Source organism: Hevea brasiliensis, chromosome 13, assembly GCF_030052815.1.
Source record: "Hevea brasiliensis isolate MT/VB/25A 57/8 chromosome 13, ASM3005281v1, whole genome shotgun sequence".
NCBI lineage: Eukaryota > Viridiplantae > Streptophyta > Magnoliopsida > Malpighiales > Euphorbiaceae > Hevea > Hevea brasiliensis.
Window position 1 is genome coordinate 12662303 of NC_079505.1, and position 23941 is coordinate 12686243.

Sequence of the window (23941 nt, forward strand, 5' to 3'; positions counted from 1 at the left end):
TATTGGAAAGGAAATGCTGTGATCTAGTGGTCCCTCACGGATTCGCGCTGTACGTCTTCGACTCTCGCCCTCCTTCCCATCCGATTAAATTCATTTCATTGATCATCCTATTATCGTCATCGTCATCAGCGATATTCTACTCTCTAAAACTACTCCATTTTCTCTCACTGAAGAAAAGAGCGAGAGAAGAGAAGCTTTATTTCGAGAATCATCTGCACGTAGCTAACGGAGCAATGGTGTCTCAACGTCATGGTGGTGGTGCTGTTGTTGGATTCGTTGGCTTGGACGAGCTTAGCTTGGAGATGGCAGCTGCACTTGTTCGGTCTGGTTACAAGGTCCAGGCTTTTGAGGTAAATACATGCTTTTGTTTTCTGTTTTTGCCATTTAGATTTCTTTGCTTGCTGTTTGGTTGCGAGAAAAAGAAGCTGATTAAGGAAATCAAAATTTCTTTTCCCGTTTCTCCTTCTTCAAATGATCAAATCTCATTTTTCACGTTTTCCTGGAAAGGAAAATCCGCTGGCTCGATGTAATATATTCTTCACTTTTTCTTCATCTGCAATGGAAAATTTCTTGCTTCAATATTCAACCTGAATTCAAGGACCATTTTAGGCCTGGAATTGAATGAAACTTGAAGAACATGTCTTTCATATTTTTTTTTTTAATTATAATTATAAATTAGGATAATATTATATTTAATAAGATTACAGTTCAACGTATTTAGTTTATTTTCGGCTTCGTAGCGATTTATTTTTTAAACATCATAAATGACCAAATTACCCTTCATTACTTTTGAAAATTTCCTTTTCTCTGCAAAGAAGTCATTTCTTGAGCAGTAGAACTATCAAATTGTACTATTCTAGTGGAGCGCTGCTGTCAGTTGTAGTTTCGTACGGCGCACGCGTCACACGTGTTGGGTGGGTTGAGGCGGGATGATCAGAGCAATTGCCACTTCTAACAAGCTGTGTTTGGGGCAAGAGGAAGTGAGGCGGAAGAAATGGATGAGAGTGAAAAAGAAAAATATTTTCTTCTGTTTTGGGACTTGGCAATTGAAGGTTCTGGTGGAAGGGGACGAGGGAAATGAATGAGAGTGAAAAAGAAAAATATTTTCTTCTGCTTTGGGACTTGGGAATTGGAGGTTCTGGTGGAAGGGGGGGAGGGAAGGGAAATAGATGAGAGTGAAAAAGAAAAATATTTTCTTCTGTTTTGGGACTTGGGAATTGGAGGTTATGGTGGAAGGAGAGAAGGGAAGGGAAAATCGGGGACAACATTATCACCTGAGCCACTTGATTCTTTCCCAAGTCTGTCTTTGTTTCTAATTTATTTATTTTTTTCCTTTTATAAACATTGGTGTCACCTATTCTCTATTAAGGATATAATTGTAATTTGATTTGACTATCAAACATATACAATTCCTTCTTCTCATTTTAAAACCATCCAAAAGGAGGAGAAACTTGCAATTTTTCCTATCACTGCCCCTTTGTTTTATTTCCCCTTTCTACCAAAGCCTTGAAGCGTTTGTTAACTGAAGCTACAATTTATCTTGCCAATTCATTACTAATTTGTCTGTCTTGTAACTGTCTTGCACAATGCTATATAAAAATATCATCATGTACCAACGTAGTGGGAACTATGAATCTAATGCGTTTATATATTTTTTTTATTTAAATTTGAATTTAATTTAGGAAAAACCAGCTAGCTTATTGAAAGACTATTGGAAATATACAAAAGATTGGAGATTGGACAGTGCCGTAAAGAGGAATTGGGTTGAAACTTCTGGATTAGAGCATGTTTACAACTCTTCCGCATTCTACACATATGCACTCTGTGAATTATTTTGCCATTAATTTTTTTTTTTTGAGTTGATTAAACCTTAGTTGAGTTGAATGGTCAAAAAGATCAATTGAGCCGAGCCAAGGTTGAATTAAACTGTGAGATGATGTGTTACTCAATAAATTTGTTTGACCGGACTAGTGATTGTTAATAACTTTGTCTCATTTTGTAGATAGAAGGAGCTCTGGTGGATGAGTTTTCAAATCTGGCGGAAGTTAAATGTGCCAGCCCACATGAGGTTGGGAAAGGTAAACAAAAAAATATTTTACAACTATGCATTAATTTTCACATATTAACTTCTGAAGTGTCATAGAGTGGTCTAACTAATTTAAACTGTTTTTGCTTATTCTATTCAAATTCTTGCAAATATGCAGAAAGTTTTCATTATTTCCACTTTTAGAGATATTTGTGGGAAAGCTCTTGATCAGTCATTGCCACACAAACTTTCTGCTATAATAGTTCCCTATAAATGTGGTCACGGTTAAGCGAGCTGCATTGTCTCGGGACTGATTCTGATCCTTGTGGAATTTTTGCTTTAACTAATACAGTTTTTTTTGGTTCTATTCTTGGTGTGCAGATGTTGTAGCTTTGGTTATCTTAATATCTCATGTTGATCAAATCAATGATGTAATATTTGGTCAACAGGGTGCTTTGAAAGGTTTTTATAAAGCTCTGCATGGAATATTATGTTTTTCTTTTGTCCTTGTTGTTTATACATGGATGCATAATTTAAGGGTATGCAGGGTTGCAGAAAGGGGCAGTCATCATCCTACGCTCAACTATTTTGCCATCACACATACAAACTCTAGAGAAACGTCTCAGGGGTAATGTATCTGCAAATGTTCTCATATCCATATGGTATTTCATTCTCTTGAAAGTGTTCTACTGCATAATTGAGCATGAAATTGAAAATTTGATATCTTAAATTATGTTTGAATGGCAATTTAATGACCCATGTTTAATTTCTGTTCTCTACTGATGTTTATCTCCCCGTATATCATATTTACCTGTGCAGCTTATATGAGTATAGTGTATGCTCAAACTAACCAAGTCTGAAATTAGATTGTAGATGTTGCGCTTACTTCCTTTTGGCTTACATTGATACTTGTGCATTATATATCATTCCAGAGTTATACATATTAAGGTACAGGAGACATCTCATAATGAGTAAAATCTCATATTTCACTAAATCAACTGGTTAAATCTTGAATATTAAATCATCACTCTTAAGTATTTCTCAAATGTTTTTTGCCTTAATCGTATTATTACTGTACATACAGACGAATGATGTCAATATACATGATGGTCACTGTAAAATCAGTGTGATAGGTTATGGCTTGCTAATGATTTTGGTCATACATACATGTACGGAAAATATTATGGTTGGGAAGTGAAGTGTGGGTATGGGACTGCTGAATCTTCTTGTCCCTATGGAATCATTTCTATAACATTGCCAAACCAAAAGCATGAAATGTCTTAAGAACCTAAAGTTTTAATGATATACCAATTGTCAATTCATGTTTGCCTTTTCTGATCATCATTTCATGAGTTTAACAGTTGCTTTTTTCTTTTTCTGAAATATAATATGATCAAGTTACGATAAATTTGGCATACTTGATTTTCTTGCAGAGGATGGCGTGCCAACTTATTTAGTAGATGCACATGTCTCCAGGGGAATGTCTGAGGTTTTAGATGGAAGAATCATGGTACCATTGTTTCTTACATTGTATCATATATTGTTCCTCATACTTTGCTTTGTAGTGGATGACTGCATGAAGATTTGAAGTTCCTCATTATTGTCGACTAATTTCTATTATAACCCTGATTATTTTTGCCTTATCTAGATTAGTTCCTCAGGGACATCTGAAGCCATTGCAAGGGCGCGTCCTATTCTCTCTGGTAAGAATCATTTTACATATATTTGTGCCATTGAAGCATTAAGCTTCATTTTTCATTCTGTCCATGTATTCTCTAATCCAAATCATGGTGTTTTTTTAACAGTAATGTGTGAAAAGCTGTACACTTTTGAGGGTGAAGTTGGTGCTGGAAGGTGTGTTTTCTTCTTGTTCTTTGCAACCTTCTTATCACAATTACGAACACTATTTAATTGCTCTTCCTGGTTTTATATTTTCATTTGATTATTATTTGAGAAATGCAAGCTTTACAAGAGAAAAATAGCATGTGCATGGCACTTAATTTCGTAAGAAATCAAATGTCTCCTTTGTGTGTGTGTGTGTGTGACTACATTATAGTATTACTGGATATTGTGGTTGACGTTTAGAAAACTATGTATAAGTCTTTCCTTTTTCGTAATAGTAAAATTAAAATGGTCAATGAGCTGCTTGAGGGCATTCATCTTGTCGCTTCAGTGGAGGCTATTTCTCTTGGTTCTCAAGCTGCAACTAATCCATGGATGGTCTATGACATAATATCCAATGCTGCTGGAAATTCATGGTGAGTGTTTACAATTCACAAATCACAATATCTTTTACCATTCCTTAATGTACATTTTACTCCAGAATTCTGAGTTGGAACCACTTCTGATAATATTAATTTTTGTAATTATTGCTTGCGTAAAAAAGACCTTTAGTTAGGGCTAGCAGCTTTCTTGTCTCTTCTTTTATTTAAGTCATCCTCTTTGATTAGTGCTTTTAACTATATATATATATAAATTTTTGGGATAAAGGCTTAGTTGAGTTGAGTTATATATATATATATATATATATATATATATATATATATATATATATATATTTTATATTTTTAAAGAAAATCTCTTCTTATTCTTTGAGGTTGTGGATGGGGAATTATTTTTTGAATGCAGGGTTTTCAAGAATCATATACCTCAGTTGTTGAGAGGGGATGCCAAGCCCCATTCCCTTAATATTTTGGTCCAGAAATTGGTAAGATATATTGTGGTGATACATGTTCTAAGTGATGTTGGCATTCGGTGCCTTTTTAATGTATTGCATATTTGCATTGAATTAGTCAATATGTACTGAAATGTTGAGAACCAATGTTTGATTGCCTTTGCTGAAATGAATGGCTTTCAAAAGCTAAACTATTGGCTAGACAAAAAATGGCAATAGATGCATGATAGTGATTAAAGAGAATAATATGTTAGTCTTTTGAGTTCTTGCAAGCTACATACCTAAGAAATCTCTAGATTGGTCATTTAATTCGATGTCAGATTGATTGTGAATAAAAGGGGATAAAAATCACAATTTAAATATGTATTTCAATGAGGTCACTATGTAGTTTTGACTAGATTTCTGAAAGTAATGATCAATTTAGATTAGCAGTTGTGGTTAGCCATTGGCAACTACTATCTAGCCATTGGATATTGGCAACCAGCAACTTGTGGTTGGAGGCCCAAATACTAACAGGTAACAGCTAAAAGAAATACCAGCAAATTCTGAAAAGTGCCATTGAATACTGATATCTTTATGAAAAATATTAGTATAATAGTATTATGATATCTTGTATAATGTTTTTAGCATGAAGGGATAGGACTCTGTTTGAAGGTTTGATAACTTGCAATCTAAGTAGTAATTTTTGGCTAAATTTTACTTTAAAATCATATAGTCGAACCCAACTAGTTTGGGATAGTTAAGGCTTAGTTGTTGTTGTTTTTGTTGTTTGTTTACTTTAAGATCATATGGATATTGATAATGTTTTTCCCTATTATTATTATTATTATTTTTTTTTTTTTTTCAAATAATGCAAATAATGAATGTGTTGGGATTGCATCTATAGTCTTATCCTTTTGTTACATTTATTAAAACATTACTTGACATTTATGGAGTTTTTCAAATTTCAGGGTGTCATTTTGGATACGGCCAAATCACTGACATTTCCTCTTCCACTTTTGGCTGCTGCTCATCAACAGCTTATTGCTGGTAAAACTACCATATGATGTGCTGACTGTTGAATTATTAAACCAATCAAGTTCCTGATCAGTAAATTTTCATTTATAGGGTCTACATATTCTGCTGGAGATGATGACAATGTCACATTGCTCCAGGTCATTGCCCCTCCTTCAAACCCTTTTGTTTTTTGAAATGTTCTTTTTATCAGTTTGGCTGTGGATTGCTCTAGACTGTTGTACGAAGAGAAATTGGCTTGACTAATGCTGTCATTGCTTTGTTATCTGTACCTCCTACAACTCTTCTCCAGGTTTGGGAAAAAGTACTTAGAGTAAATATTCAAGAAGCAGCCAGTGCAGAGTCCTACAGCCCTGAACAATTGGCATTCCAAATTACTTCTAAATCTGCTGCTGTGAAGCGGATTGGTTTCATTGGTCTTGGAGCAATGGGATTTGGCATGGCAACGCACCTGCTGAAATCAAATTTCTGTGTTATTGGTTATGATGTAATTCCTCACTCTATTTGTCACTATATTGTGATTTGGAGGCTGGAAAAATGGATTGGTACAGTTACTGTTTTGTTAATAAACTGGCCAAAATTTATTTATATTTCATGCATTATACAGTAGATCAAGAATGATTCATCAGGTTCCCTGCTTAGTTGTCTGAATTTTGGAAAACTGAAACTAATTGATTCAAAATTTTCTCTTAGCTCTCACGCTTAGTTGGGTTAAGTACATTAGTTAATGCTGACTCTAATTTGAAGTGGATTTATCAAATTTTTAATTCTGCCAGGGGACTAAATCAGAATAAAAATAGCCTTCTTTACAAACTTTTCAAGGAATAAATAGCTATTGTCTTTTAGATCATCTTTCAAAATTTTTTTCTTGCCAATTTCTAGGGGTTGAGATGGTGATTCGAGTTGCATCAACAGGACATGATAGTTTTTGAAATTCTAGTATTTAAATTAACTGTATATCCTTAGAAGCTTTGAGTGTTAGAACTGATTATACTTTTCCTGAATTTGTATGTTTATTCGCTGGATTTTTTTTTATATATCTATAAAGAAAATTGATAATCTTGACTTCAATCTTTGTTTTGAAAAATTACTTGCTGATTTGAGCTACCAGAATTTTGCCAGCTAATACAAATTCCTTGAAAATATGTGTGCATGCATGATGCACACCTTTGTGTTATTGTACTCTGCAGCTTTTTTCTGGAAGTGCACATGTATCATAGTTATGCATGTGCATATATGTATGTGTATACATTTGGGTGTATGTTTCCATGCCGTGATTGTGTTTAATTTTTTTTTTCTTTAAACTGCTTTTGTAAATTTGAATTTAGATGCATCTTTTCTTGGCCGGCAGGTATATAAACCGACACTAACTCGATTTGCCAATGCTGGTGGCTTGATTGGAAACACTCCAGCAGAAATATCCAAAGGTAATTTAGGCATATTATTAGGTCATGAATTTCAGTTGGCAAGTAAAAGGATTTATGCAAGATCAATAGAGATAAATGATTTTGCAAACAGGTAATTTGTTTCTTATTGACATGTTTCCACATTTTCATGTGATCCAGTTCAGCTTAACAGCATAGAGGGGCTTGCACCCCAATATGTGACATGTCTTAGTTCAACAAGTATGTGTTGGGGATTTTATTGCCACTAATAGGGGTAACGCTTAGTGCCAGCCATTGTACTGTCGATTTTATGCAACTGGAACAGGGGCTGAAGTTGTTAAGTATTAATAAAAGTTCTTCTAACCATTTATATAAAAGCATGGCTTTTGTACTAAATACTTTAAAGATAAGTTTCTTAAATTTTTTTAGTTTATAATTTAAGCTTGATTGTCAAATTTAGATATTGTTATTACAAATTTACAATACTAAAAAAATGTTGTACTTCAAGAATGTCAGTTATGACTATCATACTTCTCAACAAGTAGAGTCATTTTAGATGTTAGAAGTAGTGGTACGTTGTATACTTAGTTAAATATTCGTTAGATTGTGAATTTGAGTAATTTTAGTAACTTTTTAAAAAAGAAATGACTGATATTGTGATCAATTCAAAACCCTATGTTTTAGTGTCAATAACTTCTCTGGTTCAGTTGATGCTTTAAATATTCCACAAATTAAATGAAAATGGCATAAATTTGAGTATGTTCCCTGCCTCCTGATGTTTCTGGAGGGAACTACCTTTGCTGGTTGTGACATATCTTCACTAATTTTAAATTTCTTTTTCTGAGATTTATTTTATATAGCATTATGAATTTAAGTTGCTATATGTCTACTCTATATTGATGTCATAGTCATATTATCAGGAAACTATGATCAGGTAGCTAGATGGTATTTGAGTATAGTTTGGCATATTTAGTTATTTCTTAATGGTACTTACTCTTTGTTGTTCAGATGTTGATGTGCTTGTACTCATGGTTACAAATGAAGCTCAAGCTGAGAGTGTTTTGTTTGGACATCATGGTGCAGTTTCAGGTACCATCCACAGTATATTAAATTATTATTATCTATATTGTGGTGAAGTTACTCAACCAACTTTATTTTTTGTGTCCTATAGCACTTCCGTCAGGATCATCCATCATCCTTTCATCTACTGTATCTCCGGGATTTGTGATCCAACTAGATCGGCGACTGCAAAGTATGTCCTATATTTGTTATGCTTATATATATTTTGATATGTAAACTCCAGTTCCAATAAGTGAATAACTATTTGGTTGAGGTGCAAATTAATACTGCCATTGGAGAAAATATATAATTACATGTAGTGTCTGGGAACAATATTATTGAATTCATTAGAATACTGAAGAGACATTGCATAGGTCATAGTATGTGACATTTTTGGAGAGCAAAGGACAAGGAGTAAACCTCTATGGTTACAAAATCACATTGCTTCTTGTTACAAATTGTACAAAGGTGCTTTACTTATTTCACATGTTAACTCTTACATTTTCAACTCTGGATTTCTGTCGATTCTTTCCTCATTTATTAGACTTATTGGAATGCTTGCCAAAATAAGAAACATGAAAAACCATAAGGTATTAAAATATAAGTCATAATTGTGATGATGTCCTTTCAGCTTTTTGTTCATTCACAAATCTGGCACTATAACATGCCTGCAAATACAAGATACATTGAAGTAAATGTATGTGAACCTTCAAATACAAATATATAAAAATGAAATGGGGAATTTTGCAACACATTTCAATATCCTGGAGCTAAATATAATTCAAATGTTCCTTTTAGTGATGGGGAAATAGGATGTGCGGCTGAATGTGATTTCCTTGAGAAGGGAACTATAGTCAAATTTGTTGTTAAGCAAGAGAGGAAGACAGAGAGGTGAACAGATTCTAGGAAAGAGAGAACATTTGATTAAATTCCAGTCTCCTTATGATCATTCTTGAATGGTACATGACCAGTAAGTATTGCTTGAATGTTTTTCTTATGAAAGGCCGAACCAGAATGTCTATTTTGGTCCTTTAATCCAGATGAAAACCAGGATCTCTTACCTATGATGTTTGCTATTCAACTATTACTAAGAATGTTCTTCAATAATATATTAAGATTTGTGAACATATTGCAAGAACTTTCTCTCTCTATTTCTCTTTTCTATTCTCGGAGGATTTTTTGCAAACTTTGACTTTATCAGAGTACATGCTTTTTATGCCAAAGTCACAGATGGTGATAACTAGGGTGTTTCTCCTTTTCCCTCACTAGTTTTTATTGACTCACTTCCTTGTCATTTCTCTATCGGTTTCTTGGTCTTTTGTAATGGTTCAAGATGTTCTTTCTTGTATGTTTCGTATACTTTCTTTTTCCCTTTTTTTTTACTCTGTAAATATGCTTGCTTATAGAAACTAGAAGAGCTTTGGTATGTTTTGTAATGGACATTGTGCAAATATTTTCTTTTAACCCTTGTAAGTAGCTAGAAGCAGAAGGTGGCACTACAAATAGGAGGGATACCTAGCGGTTTCAAGTTGTTTAGGATGTGTTAGACTGTCAAATTTATGATTTGTGCGACGCCTTATATATATGATCTACTTCAATATCATATTAATCTAACTGCCAATATAATAGATGAAGGCAAAGATTTGAAGCTGGTGGATGCTCCTGTTTCTGGTGGTGTCAAGAGGGCCTCTGATGGAACACTTACGGTTTGAAAATAACACATTTTATTGGACAAAGAGACAGGTGTTGTTGACTGTATTGTAACAGAAATTTATTATTTTTTTTTTCCCCAGATAATGGCTTCTGGTGCTGAGGAAGCTCTTATGCATGCTGGTTCAGTCCTTTCAGGTAATAAACATGTCATAAAATTTTTAATTTTGATTGAACGGTTTTCTGAAAATTTAGAATGCTATTTATCGTTGGTTGTTAACCATAAACAGCATTAAGTGAGAGGCTTTATGTCATCAAGGGAGGTTGTGGAGCTGGAAGGTACTTCTGCATCAATTTTACAAAAAAAAAATTATATTAAATTTTTAATTATACATACAAGGTATTCTGTTCTAACATATATGAAGGTGAAGGAACTTATCTTGTTCTCTCGAATCATCATTTTCAGTGTTGTAAAGATGGTTAATCAGTTGCTTGCTGGAGTTCATATAGCTTCAGCAGCTGAGGCAATGGCATTTGGAGCCCGATTAGGTCTCAACACAAGGATGCTGTTTAATTTCATTGCACATAGTGGAGGAACATCATGGTTTGTGTCACTTACACTTTGATTATCCTTTTTCCCTTCACGTTGTTGATATTCTTCATATGGAGTTGATTTGAAAAATAAAAATTTTGAGTAGTAGAGCACATTAGGTTAGAGGATAGAAAGAAAAAAAGGGGTAGACCTAAATTGACTTGGAGGATAGTAGTACAATATGACTTAGAAGCATTACACATTTCTGAGGATTTAACCCAAAATCGTTCAGAGTGGAAAAAGCGAATCCATATAGCCGACCCCAAATTTTTGGGATAAAGGCTTAGTTGAGTTGAGTTGAGTTGAGGCAAAAAAAAAAAAAAAAAGCTGGTTCTATTAACTCTGTCAATTCACAGAAATTCCTCCTATGACTTTGTGATTCCTTTATGAACCCCTTTTTGGTTTTTGGGAAAATGAAGATATTGCATTGAGAAAGTCGGAGAAAATGGCTAAGAAAAGTAACAAAGATTTTCTTTCTAGGCAACTGCGAGAAATAAAACAAAAGCCAAACAACTATTAGTACCAAAAATGAAGTGCTCGCATTCTTGCTGTATATCAGCTAATTAAATGTAATGAAATACACTTTTGACAGATTTGAAGTTGAATTTAATGCTATTATTGCAGGATGTTTGAGAATCGTGTTCCACACATGCTGGATAATGACTATACCCCATATTCGGCTCTCGATATCTTTGTGAAAGATCTGGTCAGACCTATTTTGATTCTGTGTTCTATTTGAAATAAGAACAACCATTTAAATAATTCATCATCAGGTTATTAAAGCAATTGCTTTAAACATTTGTAGGGCATTGTTTCTCATGAATGCTCATCTCGTAAAGTGCCACTTCATGTTTCAACTGTTGCACACCAACTGTTCATGGCAGGTCTATCCTCCTTCTCCTTCTTATTATTATTATTATTAGTATCTTTGTCAGTGAGTCTTTAATCTATAAGATGTAGTGGCATTTTGGTCATATGGTTTGAGGCTTTTAGCTGGCTGAAAGAAATGGTTAGTCTTACTCTATGTTTGGATACAAAATGGAGAGAAAAGAAAATAAAGAAAGGAAAATATTTTATTTTTCCCATATAGGAGTGGCTACGGTTAAGGAACCGCCCGTTTAGGTTCAATGAAATCATGAACTTGAGCCAAACCGCTGGGGGACGGTTTAAAAGACGGTTCCTGAATCGCCGGTTCTAGTTCGAGCCCGAGTTGAAACGGTTTGAAGAGCAGTTCGAAAAAGAACGTTTGAAGACGGTTTGGAGGACGGTTTGGGAGCGGTTTAGGGGCAGATTAAGGGTAGCTTAGACAAAAAAAATTAAAGAAAAATTTTATTGATTCATAATTTAAGTTATATTTGTAGAAATTTTTTAATTTTTCTTATAAATCTTTTAATCAAAGTAAAATAAGAAAAAAAAAGAAAATAATTTATCTTTAAGAAAAATTTTATAAGTAAAGACTTTAGAGATGAAATAATTTTTTTTTTAATTAGCAAAAAATGTATGAATTTACTTTTGCTTGTGTATCCCTTTAGGATTTAAAGGAATCAAAACTTCTAGTTCTATTATTTGCATTTTTTTATTAAAAATTTCAGTAAGTATATAAAATAATAAGTAGAAAAATTGAGAGAGTACTAGAAATTAAAAGGAGTGTAGAAAATAATTATTTAGAGAATTTGAGAGAAATTGAAAAAGTATTAAGAATTGAAGAGAGTGTAGAGAATAATTGTGTAGAGAATTAATGATATATATAAATGAATTAGGAGTGTGGTAACATATTTATTGAATTTTTTTGCATTTAAATCACCGGTTTAATCCTGTTCGGAATAGTCGGTTTAATTCAATTCAGAACCGTCGGTTCACGGTTCCTGAAAAATATGAACTGAACCAAACCGCAGAAGGAAGGTTTCGGTCCGGTTTGAAGCCGATTCCGATTTTGATAGGTTTTGGTCCGATTTTGACCGAACCGGTTCTAGTTCAGTTCTGGTTCAAAATTGGACTGCGGACACCCCTATTTCTATCATTTATTTTCTCTTCTTCTGTTTGGGAATGAAAGAAAAATAATGGAAGAAAGGAAAATAAAATTTATTTTTCTTTGTTTGGTAAGAGATAAGAGGGGAAAGAAAATAATACTATTTTTTTAAATTTATCATTTTATTCTCAATTTTATAAATATTTAAAAGTTTAAATGAGTAAACAAAGATATATAAGTAATTTTATTCAACCAAGTACACTTTCCTCTTGATTAGTTTATTTTTTCTTCAAATTAAAGAAAAAATAATAAGAGTAAAATAAATATTATTTTCTTTTATTTTTTCTATTCCCAAAAAATAATAATTTTATTTTATTTTCTATCATTTATTTTCTTTCCTCTCCCCTTTCCACATATCCAAACAGAGGCTTAAAGTTTGATGGAGTAGTATGTTAGAAATTAGAATCACAAGTTATTGGTAGGTATAGCAGGCCAGTAATAAAATGGAATTGCCACATTATTATTAATAATTTTAATACATAAATAATCTTAATTTACATTTTTTAACTTTAATATATGGAAATCAAATAATATCTTATTTTTTTATTAATTATTTCATTTTTTTATTAGTGAAATATTATTTTATATTTTTAATATTTTTTTATCTTTTAAATTTTTTAATAAATATTTTATAATAAAAATAATAAAAATATCGTAATATAATAAGAATATTATTTAAAGATATAAAAGCATTTAAAATTATTCATTTATATAATTATTTTTATCATTTTAAAAATTAAAATTTTGTTATATAATTAAAAGAACAGTAAAATAAATAAATGGAGAAATATCATTTAATAGAAATTATTAATTAATATGATAATTTTTTATTTTAATATACATACTGTTTAAATTTAAAATTCATTTTATCATTTATTATTAATTATTAAAATAATAATTTGAGATGCAAATATCTCGAGAATTAAAATGTGCGATCCGGATCACAGTACCCCATATTTGATTACTATAATTTATTAATCAATTTTATTTTTTTAATCACATTTAAAATAATGTTTTTTAAAAACATTTTTAATTTTTAAGTGTTTTTTTCCCTCTCATCCTTAACCGTGGAAAAATAATATAAAAGTTTAAAAAAGCCTAGCACGGTGCACTGACAAGAAGATTCTTATTTTTGTTTATACTAAAAATTCTAGGGACATGGAAAGTACTTGAATTGAATATGAAACAAGAAGGTTTCTGCCCAATGTGAGGTTACAAAAAGCGATGATGCTGCCATTCATATGCCGTCTAGTGTACATTCGTTCTTAAGTGTAGTACCCAAAATCCATCCTTTGGATCTGTCCATCACTGCCACATTCGTCGATCACCGACAACCCAACTTCCGGTTACCCCTTGCTTGAACCTCCGCACCGGAAAATCGATGAGTATTTTTGTGCCCCCTATTCATTGCTGTCGAACTTTCCCTCTGACTGAAATTAACATTAACATACTTGGAATTGATATTTCGTTCTGAATCCATTGCCGACGGGTTGGGATCTCTCCGGAAAAGTGCTGGATTATTATAATCAGGGTCGCCCACTTCGGTTCTTCGCTTCTTCATTGTCCACGCGCGTCAACGTCGCCTGGGAGGCAGCTGTTTGAAGTGAAAAGCTGCAGTAACTTCAGTTTCTCTTGAATTTCCGTTATTAAAGATAATTACTTTGTGCGGCCATATCGTGTTATTGTTGGGTTTCAAACGAAAGGAAACAAAAGCAGTTTAATTGCTGGAAACATGGTTAATAATGATGATTTTCTGCAACTCCAACGAGAAGTTGCTGAATTATCTGAGTGGGGGAAGAAAGTTGATCAGAAACTTGACTCAATTGATCAACGACTTGATATTTTTCAGCAACATTTTGATACTCAAATTGGCCGTGTCGTGGAATCTTTATCCTTGATTATAGCTCAATTTGGCTTGGATAACAAACAGATAGGTATTGTTGTATTTGGTGCTTCCAGTTCTCTTGGACTGACTGTTCAGATTGCTTGTGAGGTTAATGTAGGCTCGTTTGACATTGCTGTAGAGACTATCGGTGAGAAAATCACCTTTTGAAATATACTAGTTAAAGAGTATTAGAAATAATTAAAAATTAAATTTGATTAATTTTAGTCATAAAAATACTAAAATAACAAAATAGCTTTTTTCAAACTTTTTTTTTTTAAGGGCATCTAAAATAGTACTTTTATTTAGAAAAATAATTTTAGCTTTCAAAACTTAATGCCAAACAAGCCGGTAATTGTTTATGCACTTAAAATATATGTTAGTTTGTGTGTGCAGTTTCTTTTATATGCATTTGAGTTTGCTTTACATAATACTTGAGCTTCACTATTGGACAGGCTCTGCTGCTGGCTGGGGTCGTCAAGATGATGCTGGTGTAGTCAAGGTATGCAAAACGAATTGCTTAGAACATTTACATCATGCATATTCAATATAGTTGATTGAAGTTGGAAGTTATGGGAATGACAGCAAGTTTTTCCATTATCTCTGCAGTATTATGAGACTCTCACAGGTGTTAGAGTTGAAGGAAAACTCCCCATTCTTAAGAAAGAAACTGTTTTGAAATGTCTTCCAGCTGAGTGGCCTGTGGATCCCATTGATGATATACATAGACTGAATCAGAGCAATTCAAAAGTATTGGTTGTTCTCGATGATGATCCAACTGGAACTCAAACTGTTCATGATATTGAAGTATTAACAGAATGGTGATTTCTTAACTTACGTAAATAACTGCTTTGCAAAATGGTTTTTTTTTTATCTAATATAAGATATTTTTAATTATGATATATTTTATGTTCTGAGGGCAAGTTTTTCCTCTTTATCACTGGTTTAATATTGTTTGTTTTTTAGATTCCATCCTATGTGAAATCTCTATACTTTCATATCTATATAACATACTAGCCCTCTTGAACTCATTTTCCAGTTATTTAAGTAACTGTGTTTTGTACATTTCAGGAGTGTTGAGTCACTAGTTGAGAAGTTCAAGAAAAAGCCAACATGTTTTTTCATTCTGACTAACTCCAGGTCATTGAGTTCTGAGAAGGTAAAGACATTTCTTCAATATGAACATTATTCAATTCCTAAAGCTTGATTCCTATAAGCAAAGTGAGATAAGTTCTTATTAAGAATTCACTTGCTGCTGGTGGGAATAAACTTTTTTGTGGAGACTTGTACTTACGAGTAACCTAATACTGTTTACAGGCCAGTGCACTGATAAAAGATATCTGCAGAAACCTAAGTAACGCAGCTAAATCAGTTGAGGATGTTGACTATACTGTAGTTTTGAGAGGTGATTCAACATTAAGAGGTCATTTTCCAGAGGCAAGGACAGAAGCTCCTAAGTAGTGTTATTATGTCGAGCACTTCTGCGCAGGGGTGGAACTAGGTGTAGGGTTGCAAGGGCCATGGCCCCCCATTTTTTATTTTTAAGTATAATTATGGCTTCTCTAAAATTCATAAATTTTCATATGTCTTTGCCCCAATAATCTAAACAATTTTTTCATAATAAATATATCTTTGTCCCCTCCAATTTTAGAAGTCTAGTTCCACACCTGCTTCTGTGGCTTACTTTTATTAATCACAGCATGAGATGAGACTCTGTGATTTGTGTAGGAAGCGGATGCAGCTGTTTCTATACTTGGTGAGATGGACGCATGGATCATTTGCCCTTTTTTCCTTCAAGGAGGCCGTTATACTATTGAAGATGTACACTATGTTGCAGATTCTGATCGGTATTGGTCTCCACTTTTTCTTTAATCATAATGATCATGATTCAATTTTCTTAGCATATAACATGGAAACCACTGCCTTTGTAGGCTTGTCCCTGCTGGTGACACAGAGTTTGCTAAAGATGCTGCTTTTGGCTTTAAATCATCCAATCTTCGAGAGGTCTACCTTTTTTCATTTTGATATCTAGTTGCAAAAATGTTAATTTTGATAGTGATTTTGCAAAACTCTCTGAAATTTTAGTGGGTGGAGGAGAAAACTAAAGGCCGAATTACAGCTAATGGTGTTACATCTGTATCTATCCAACTTCTAAGGAAAGGCGGACCAAATGCTGTTTGTGAGCTTCTCTGCGGCTTGCAGAAGGTACAAATAATTAGGAATGTGGTGTGAAATTCCGTCATTGTTTTGTACGTCCAGTATACTAGTTTTGCTGCTACCTTATTGGCACAATCTTTTTACACTCTTTAGTATGCTTGTTCTATTCTTGCCCCATTGTGAAAAGTTAGATGCATATGGTTGTACGTTGTCCTGTACTAGTTATCTCTTTGCTAGCATTATTCTATGCGTCTGTCTTCCCCTTGGACTTTCTTGGACATCCTATAAATTGCTAGGATTAGAAATATTTTGACTTTCTAGCTAAAACAATCTTTTTTTTATGGGCTTTTGAGTTTTTATTATTGTGAAGTTAAGTCCCTCTCCCTCATCCCCAAGGTCCCCCAAAACATTATCAGCTTGTCATGTGAATTATTCTGGGCGAATGTAAATATTTATTTAGTGGGCTTATTCAAATGATGCATAATGCCTCTGAAGATCTCATTTTGAACCTGTAGGCTGCATTGTCACCAGGAGTTAATAGTTTGGCCATGTACTGCTCACTGACTGTGCTTTTGTTTTTACTTGCTGAAACAGGGTTCAACTTGTATAGTCAATGCAGCAAGTGAAAGAGACATGGCTGTATTTGCAGCTGGAATGATCCAGGCAAAATATCCTTTTATTCTTTATTCTATTTAAAAACATATGTATATTCTTTGGCCTTTCTAGATTGAATAATGAAGAAATGTTTATAAGTTCTTGCTTATTAAGCAGGCAGAATTGAAGGGCAAGTCTTTCTTATGCCGCACTGCTGCTAGTTTTGTTTCTGCCCGAATTGGAATTATTCCAAAAGCTCCAATACTTCCCAAGGATCTGGGAATAAACAAATACAAGAAAGGTGGACTAATTGTTGTGGGATCATATGTTCCAAAAACAACAAAACAGGTTGAATGAGTGGACTCTGGTTTCCTTGCTTCTATTTAAGCACTGTGATGACAATATTTGCTATATGATTCACATTTGTCATGGATTGAAATTCACAGGTCGAAGAATTAAAAATACAATGTGGTGATATCTTAAGAACCATTGAGGTGAACTTAATGCCTAATGTCTTTGTATCTTGTTGACCATAATGTTAATTTTGCTCTTCCCTTAAGAATATTCGACCATGTTACCTTTTAGATAGTTAATCTGATAACATAGTGTGTGTTTATTGTTAGTGCAAGGGATTTGAATTTCCTTCTTTGACATAAACAGGTTTCTGTTGATAAACTTGCCATGAAGTCTTTGGAACAGAGGGAGGAGGAAATTAGTAGAGCCGCTGAGATGGCAGATTTTTTCCTTGGGACCTGCAAGGACACATTAATAATGACCAGTCGTGAACTGATCACTGGAAAATGTCAGTCATATCTTCTCTCTCTCTCTCTCTCTCTCTCTCTCTCTCTTGGTATTGTTCATGTGATGGTGATTTGTTACATGGTTTAACAAAGACAACACAGTTCTCACCTCTTTTTGGCATGAATGCTGATAGGTATAGTGACTTACTACAGCTAGTGTTGTAGTGAGTCACTTTTTTATTATAGAATTTTTATAAAAATTTATATATTTTATGATTCACTTTCTATAATTTACACTTTTATATTTTGTTCATTCACTTTATATGATCATCTTTCACTTTTTGTATTTGATTCGTTCATGTTGTGTAGTCGCTATGGCATTGTAGCTGTAGTGACTCCTTACACCAACCATTTTCATTTTTGTACATGATAATATGTTTGAACTGGGTATTATTGGCAACATGCTGTCAGTTCAACATTTGGTTGTCTTTTATTTTAATAAAATAGGCATAGAGCACTAAAAATAACATCAGTTTGGGAAGATGTTTTTTCCAACTGTCATCTAATGCCCCATCTCTTATTTATGTTTTTCTGTCTGCAGCTCCTTCTGAGAGTTTGGAGATCAATTTTAAAGTGAGTTCTGCACTGGTGGAAATTGTGCGGCGGATATCAATAAGACCTCGATACATTATAGCAAAGGTATTTTAGTTTATTTAAATAATCAAACTTTTATTTCTATTGATTATGCTTTAACTGATCAGCTTTTTGTTCTTCAATCCTTAATCTCCAGTTTATTTGAGTAATTAATATACTTCTTTTTGTGTTTTAGACTTGCATTGTTATTTTTAATCCTTTATACATATGTTCCATAAATGTAACATGTACCCTGCAATAGGCTAACCGATCTTTATTGCAAGGCTCCTGCCAGTGTAAACCGAATTTGGAAAGGGCCCTATTGCAGCCTTTCCTATGCGTTTTTTTTTTTTTTGGGTAAAATTTGCAAAACGCATTAAACTAGTAGATATTAAAGGAGTTCACTAAGCCATGGGGCTAGTAGCCTAGTGGTTGTGTGCTTACCTTCTAGTGCAGGATTAATGATCCAAATCTTGGCAACAAAAAAAGGTCAAAATTAACCCAACTATTTTTAGGAAAGTCTGAAACTGCTCTATTGCTTCTCCTTACTAAGTGAAATCAAGCATTAATTTCGAGCTGCAAGATTGTTGAATTATTGAGTTGAAGAAAAGCTGAAAATGGTGGTCATGAGGGCTGCAAATTCGGGTATGCATAGGAGTGGGAGTTTGGCAGTTCTATAGTGGTAGTGGCTGTAAAAAGGAAAAAGAAGATTTAAATTAGATAATTAAACAGTAAACAACCATCTCCCACTGGCCCCCCCTCCCCCCCTGGCGAAAACAGCTTCCCTCCCCCTCTTTCTTCTCTCCCACACACAAACACCCAAAAAAAATCTGTTAAATAACAGCTGTGAAGTAACAGCCATTATTTAAGTCCATGATGTGCACTACATTACTAGCTTCACAAAAGTAAGCCAACCTTGTGTCAGATTGCCTATATATTTTATGCTGGGTTACCATGAAATAGACATAGAAGAAATTGTCAGACTTCCTAAGGAATGACATACTCTTCCCTTCCTTGGGCCTTTGTTTTCATATTGTGGCGTAACCTTTCCCTCCTTTCTCAAGCCCTTCTTCAAAATATAAGAGACTTAACTGGTCAGTTAGCAAACACTTGCTAATGTGTCTTCTTGTTCTAGGGTGGAATTACCTCATCAGACCTTGCTACAAAAGCTCTAGAAGCAAAATGTGCCAAAATAGTTGGACAAGCTCTGGCTGGTGTTCCCTTGTGGCTGCTAGGTCCTGAAAGTAGACATCCTGAAGTTCCTTACATTGTTTTCCCAGGTAAATTAATTCTTATATTATTTTTGAAACTTCTTTTATTTCCATAAAAATGAAAATGGAAGTCTAACTTGTAAAGATGCTTTTGCAGGTAATGTTGGTGACAGTAAAGCATTGGCGGAAGTAGTGAAACCTTGGGCTCGTCCTTCTAGGCTTTCGTCAACAAAAGAGCTTCTTCTTGTAAGGACTGTAAACTTAATTGTTTTAATATATTTTTTTCACATATTGACAATTTCTTTCTGTATAAAGAATGCAGAAAAGGGTGGATATGCCATTGGTGCATTCAATGTTTATAATATGGAAGGAGCTGAGGCTGTTGTTGCTGCAGCAGAGGAAGAAAATAGTCCTGCCATTCTACAGGTTTGATTGAGAATTGGAATTATTTGAGCAATGTAAAATTAACCAAAACTTAGCTTTAACATCTTGTGGACGTAGCTATGAGTTTCATATGGTGGTTAATGAATTCATAAATGCTATCTATTCAATCTACAGATTCATCCTAGTGCCTTGAAGCAAGGAGGAATTCCCTTGGTTGCTGCTTGTGTCTCTGCTGCTGAACAGGCCAATGTAAGTGTCATTTATACTTTAAAGAAAATTAAGGAAAGGACTATAGAAGAAAGGGGGGTAGGTATGTAAAGTATAATTACAGATCAGTCATCCAGTAGACAACATATTCAATGTATAATCTACATGTAATGTGATGTCTAGTTTGGAGCATATCAGCTATAAGCAAACTATGGTGGCATAGGAGGCATTATTTGCACACCTAGGGTTGAAATGATTGAGAAGTTGAGGGACTAAGGTAATGTGGGGATAAAAGTGAAGGGATTTTAGCAATTTCATGGTTAACTTTTAAGTGTTATAAAGAGGAAAGGGAATTTGGTATATAGATTGTGGGAATTATTAATCACACCTTAATGTTTTAGGAAGTTTTTTTTCCTTCCTTGCTTAGTGTGATGCCTGTATATCTGTCAGTGTGTGTACGCGTGTGATGCAGTCAAGGAAAACTAGGTTAAGGAATTATTTTGATTTGGTCTTTAGTTGTAAAATTATGATCTTTCGTTCAGATTTATTTTTATAATTAGGAAGTTTAGGAATTCAGTTATCGTTTAGAAATATTTGAAGAGTTCTGTTAGGTTTACTATTTTCCTACTTAGTAACTTAGTATTGGTATAGTGTTTTCCTATTTTGGGATTCCTAATCCTAGTAGTATTGGGATTAGTTATTAGTCTATAAATGCCTATGTAATTTAGGTATTTTTCTGGAGAGCTTATTATTATTTTTATTGACAACTGAGAATTAATAGAATTTAAGTTCTTTTCCTCTATTCCCTTCAGTTGTTCTTTGTGGTTCCATGGCAGTGTGTGTGCGCGAAGAGAGAGAGAGAGAGAGAGAGGCTTGCTAGTTAGTGAAATGGTATACCATTATGATCTACAGAAACAGAGCCATGGAAGAAAGTTATGTTAGGAACTTAGCATCTTATATGGTGCAAAGGTAAAATCTTGGCTGTCAATAGTCTTGGATGTATTCATGTTATACAAAAATGCTGAAGAATGGGACCGTTAAAATTTTCGTTTGCAGGGTCCTGCTAATGCAGGATCATAACTGAGTGATGACCCTTTTACAACCTGTTCTACTTGTAAATTTATTAGTTAATTGTTGGTTTATGCAGGTTCCTATTACTGTTCACTTTGATCATGGAGCTTTGAAGCAAGAACTGGTGGAAGCTCTTGACTTGGTAAGTTGCTTCTTGTTTTTCAGCAAATGACATGTTTTTATATTGATTTTTCTTCACCCCTTCATCTCCATAGAGTACTAGTATAGTAATGAATTTGCTATCCCCCAGGGATTTGATTCAGTGATGGTAGATGGTTCACATCTTCCTTTCAAGGATAACATATCATACACAAAGTGCATATCTGACTTGGCCCATCCAAAAAATATAATGGTGGAGGCTGAACTAGGGAGATTGTCAGGAACAGAGGATGACTTGACTGTTGAAGATTATGAAGCAAGGCTTACTGATGTTAGTCAGGTTACTGTACTTCCTAATCCTTTGACAGGAATAATCATCCTCATATATTTTATACAGTGAAGTGATGCTATTGGCTTCACTTGAATTTCAGGCTGAAGAATTCATCGATGAGACTGGCATAGACGCTTTGGCAGTGTGCATTGGAAATGTACATGGCAAGTATCCTGCCAGTGGCCCAAAGCTCAGGCTTGATTTGCTCAAGGTATCATAATCAGCATTTGCCAATGTGTAAAGATTTGCGTAATATTCATGAGTTCTGTGCATTAGATTCCACCTTTTCAATCACAGACAGCATGAATTTTCTAGTATATTAAGGACACCATGCAGCAGTTGTTATGAAGTAATGTCTTCCATATTTGATGTTGACCTTTGCTTGCGGTTCTGCATGGGTGATTGATGTTCAGTACGTGCAAAAACAAACTGTGTAACTTAAGAGGAAGAAAGTGAAAAGAGAAAAAAAAAAAAAAAAAAAGCAATAAGGCTTGTTTCATAGATTCTGGTCCTGTGGTATGCTGCTAGTCTGATTAAGTAAATATGGGTCTGGGATTATCATTTTAAATAGCAAGTGTGGAAGTAATTCCTAATCAAAATATTAAAACATTGTAAACATGTAAATGTGCTTCCATTGCATATGGCTCAAGTTTTCCCTGATTCAATATCTCAATTTTCTGGTGTTCCCTCTAACCAGGGTTGCTTACAAAATGTAGTTTGAGAAGTCAAGATTTGCCTACTTCTAAACTGTGCTTGCCAATTTAAGAGTTTATTTAATTTGACATGAACTCTGCATCGTCACTATCATTAGGATTTGCATGACTTGAGTTCCAAGAAAGGAGTTGTTCTGGTTCTTCACGGAGCTTCTGGCTTGCCCAAGGAACTTGTAAAGGTATGCTTTCCCATTTATATGAATGAATGTTCGAATATTCTTGTATATCAAGGCATCAGCTTCCTTTCGGTTTTCTGGAACAAGACAGAAAATGGATTTCGGTTGAAAGTATGCTATTGGATTCCTAAAAGTTCAAATCAACACTAATGGATGAACTTTTGAGGCTGAAACATTAACAATCTTCATGAATACCTTACGCAGGCCTGTATAGAGCGGGGTGTGAGGAAGTTCAATGTGAATACTGAGGTACGCAAGGCGTACATGGACTCACTGAGCAGCCCCAAGAAAGATTTGGTCCATGTTATAGCTTCTGCAAAAGAAGCAATGAAAGCTGTGGTTGCAGAAAAGATGCATTTGTTTGGTTCGGCAGGAAAAGCATGATTCTACTTCTGTTTGATACTGTGAAGGGTCCTAACCAGCAATAATTTCTTTGGCATCATGGCATTGCTGTTTATAGATCAAATTATTCCGTGTATTGGAGACGACATTGGGACTAGGGAATGGGAATACTCGAAACCTAATTGGCTAAATGTTCAATTTCATTTCTGTATTTATTAAGGATTAGGGATGTTTAATTTAGTTCATTATTTTTAACTTTTTGTAAGAAGTTTCAATTTAAAATCAAGTTAGTTAAAAATTAAAATCTCTTAAATTTTTTCTATTTCTTAATTTAGATAAAAATCAAGAAGATTAATTTATTGATTATTGGAGTAAATATTTTTTTTATTTTTTAATTTAGTTTAAAATTAATGAGTTCATTTTTTTTTAATTTTAAGTGAAATTGAATTTAAATTGAAATTTTTAACTAACTTATATAAAAATTCAAAAATAAATTTAGCTGAATATCCTAATAAATATATAAGCGAGATCAATTATTAAATTATAATAAGTATTCCAATTCAGATATTCCTGAACAACTTGCATCTAGGGCTGAGCAGAATTCGGTTCAAACTGAAAAATTGAATCGAATCGAGTCAATTCGGTTCAATCAGTTCGGTTTTAAAATTCAATCGGTTCGGTTCGGTTTTACATTATAAAAATTTCGGTTATTTCGGTTTGGTTCGGTTTTTAAGAGAAAAAAATCAATTAAACCGAATCGAATTGAATAGTAATTTATATAGTCAAATCGAACTAAATCGAACCGAATTGATTTTTGAATTAATTTATTTTATGAAAAATTTATGAATTATATTTAATTTTATATATATTGATTGTTTAATTTCATTGATTAATGGTTATTAGGTTCAAACCAAAGTTAAAATTAGACCAAATAACTTGAAAATTAAGTCTAAATTAAAAAATTAATCAAAA

At 33.6% G+C, this 23941-nt stretch overlaps 1 protein-coding gene across 3 annotated transcripts; it reads left to right on the forward strand.

Annotated features, from left to right (window-relative positions):
- Positions 1–23275, forward strand: LOC110651773 (uncharacterized). 3 transcript variants are annotated; one of them, XM_058131849.1, is made up of 42 exons: positions 1–350; positions 2003–2078; positions 2408–2488; positions 2574–2654; positions 3460–3536; positions 3675–3729; positions 3832–3880; positions 4147–4284; positions 4655–4733; positions 5651–5729; positions 5808–5854; positions 6007–6201; positions 7066–7141; positions 8108–8188; positions 8271–8351; positions 9788–9864; positions 9952–10006; positions 10099–10147; positions 10275–10412; positions 11025–11106; positions 11206–11284; positions 14767–14813; positions 14921–15132; positions 15383–15470; positions 15629–15748; positions 16040–16158; positions 16243–16315; positions 16397–16516; positions 17063–17131; positions 17240–17410; positions 17509–17556; positions 17723–17864; positions 18404–18501; positions 19571–19715; positions 19804–19892; positions 19962–20072; positions 20205–20279; positions 21385–21450; positions 21559–21747; positions 21839–21949; positions 22550–22630; positions 22832–23275. In XM_058131849.1, exons 1-42 carry the CDS (start codon positions 234–236, stop codon positions 23009–23011), a joined length of 4146 nt encoding a protein of 1381 aa, XP_057987832.1. In that variant the 5' UTR covers positions 1–233; the 3' UTR covers positions 23012–23275. The 3 variants fall into 3 exon arrangements, with proteins under 3 accessions (XP_057987832.1, XP_057987831.1, XP_057987833.1); XM_058131848.1 differs by lacking the exon at positions 1–350 and adding an exon at positions 1067–1298; XM_058131850.1 differs by lacking the exons at positions 1–350; positions 10275–10412 and adding an exon at positions 1067–1298.
- The last annotated feature ends 666 nt before the right edge of the window (positions 23276–23941 follow it).

What these genes read in the sequence shown, in the direction of transcription:
- LOC110651773 (XM_058131848.1), top strand. Translation starts at nt 1,170, where the DNA reads ATGAGAGTGAAAAAGAAAAATATTTTCTTCTGTTTTGGGACTTGGGAA. An exon ending in ATTGAAGTATTAACAGAATG is followed by an intron (nt 15,133 to 15,382) that starts GTGATTTCTTAA and finishes TGTACATTTCAG; the next exon opens with GAGTGTTGAGTCACTAGTTG. An exon ending in CTCGATACATTATAGCAAAG is followed by an intron (nt 18,502 to 19,570) that starts GTATTTTAGTTT and finishes TTCTTGTTCTAG; the next exon opens with GGTGGAATTACCTCATCAGA.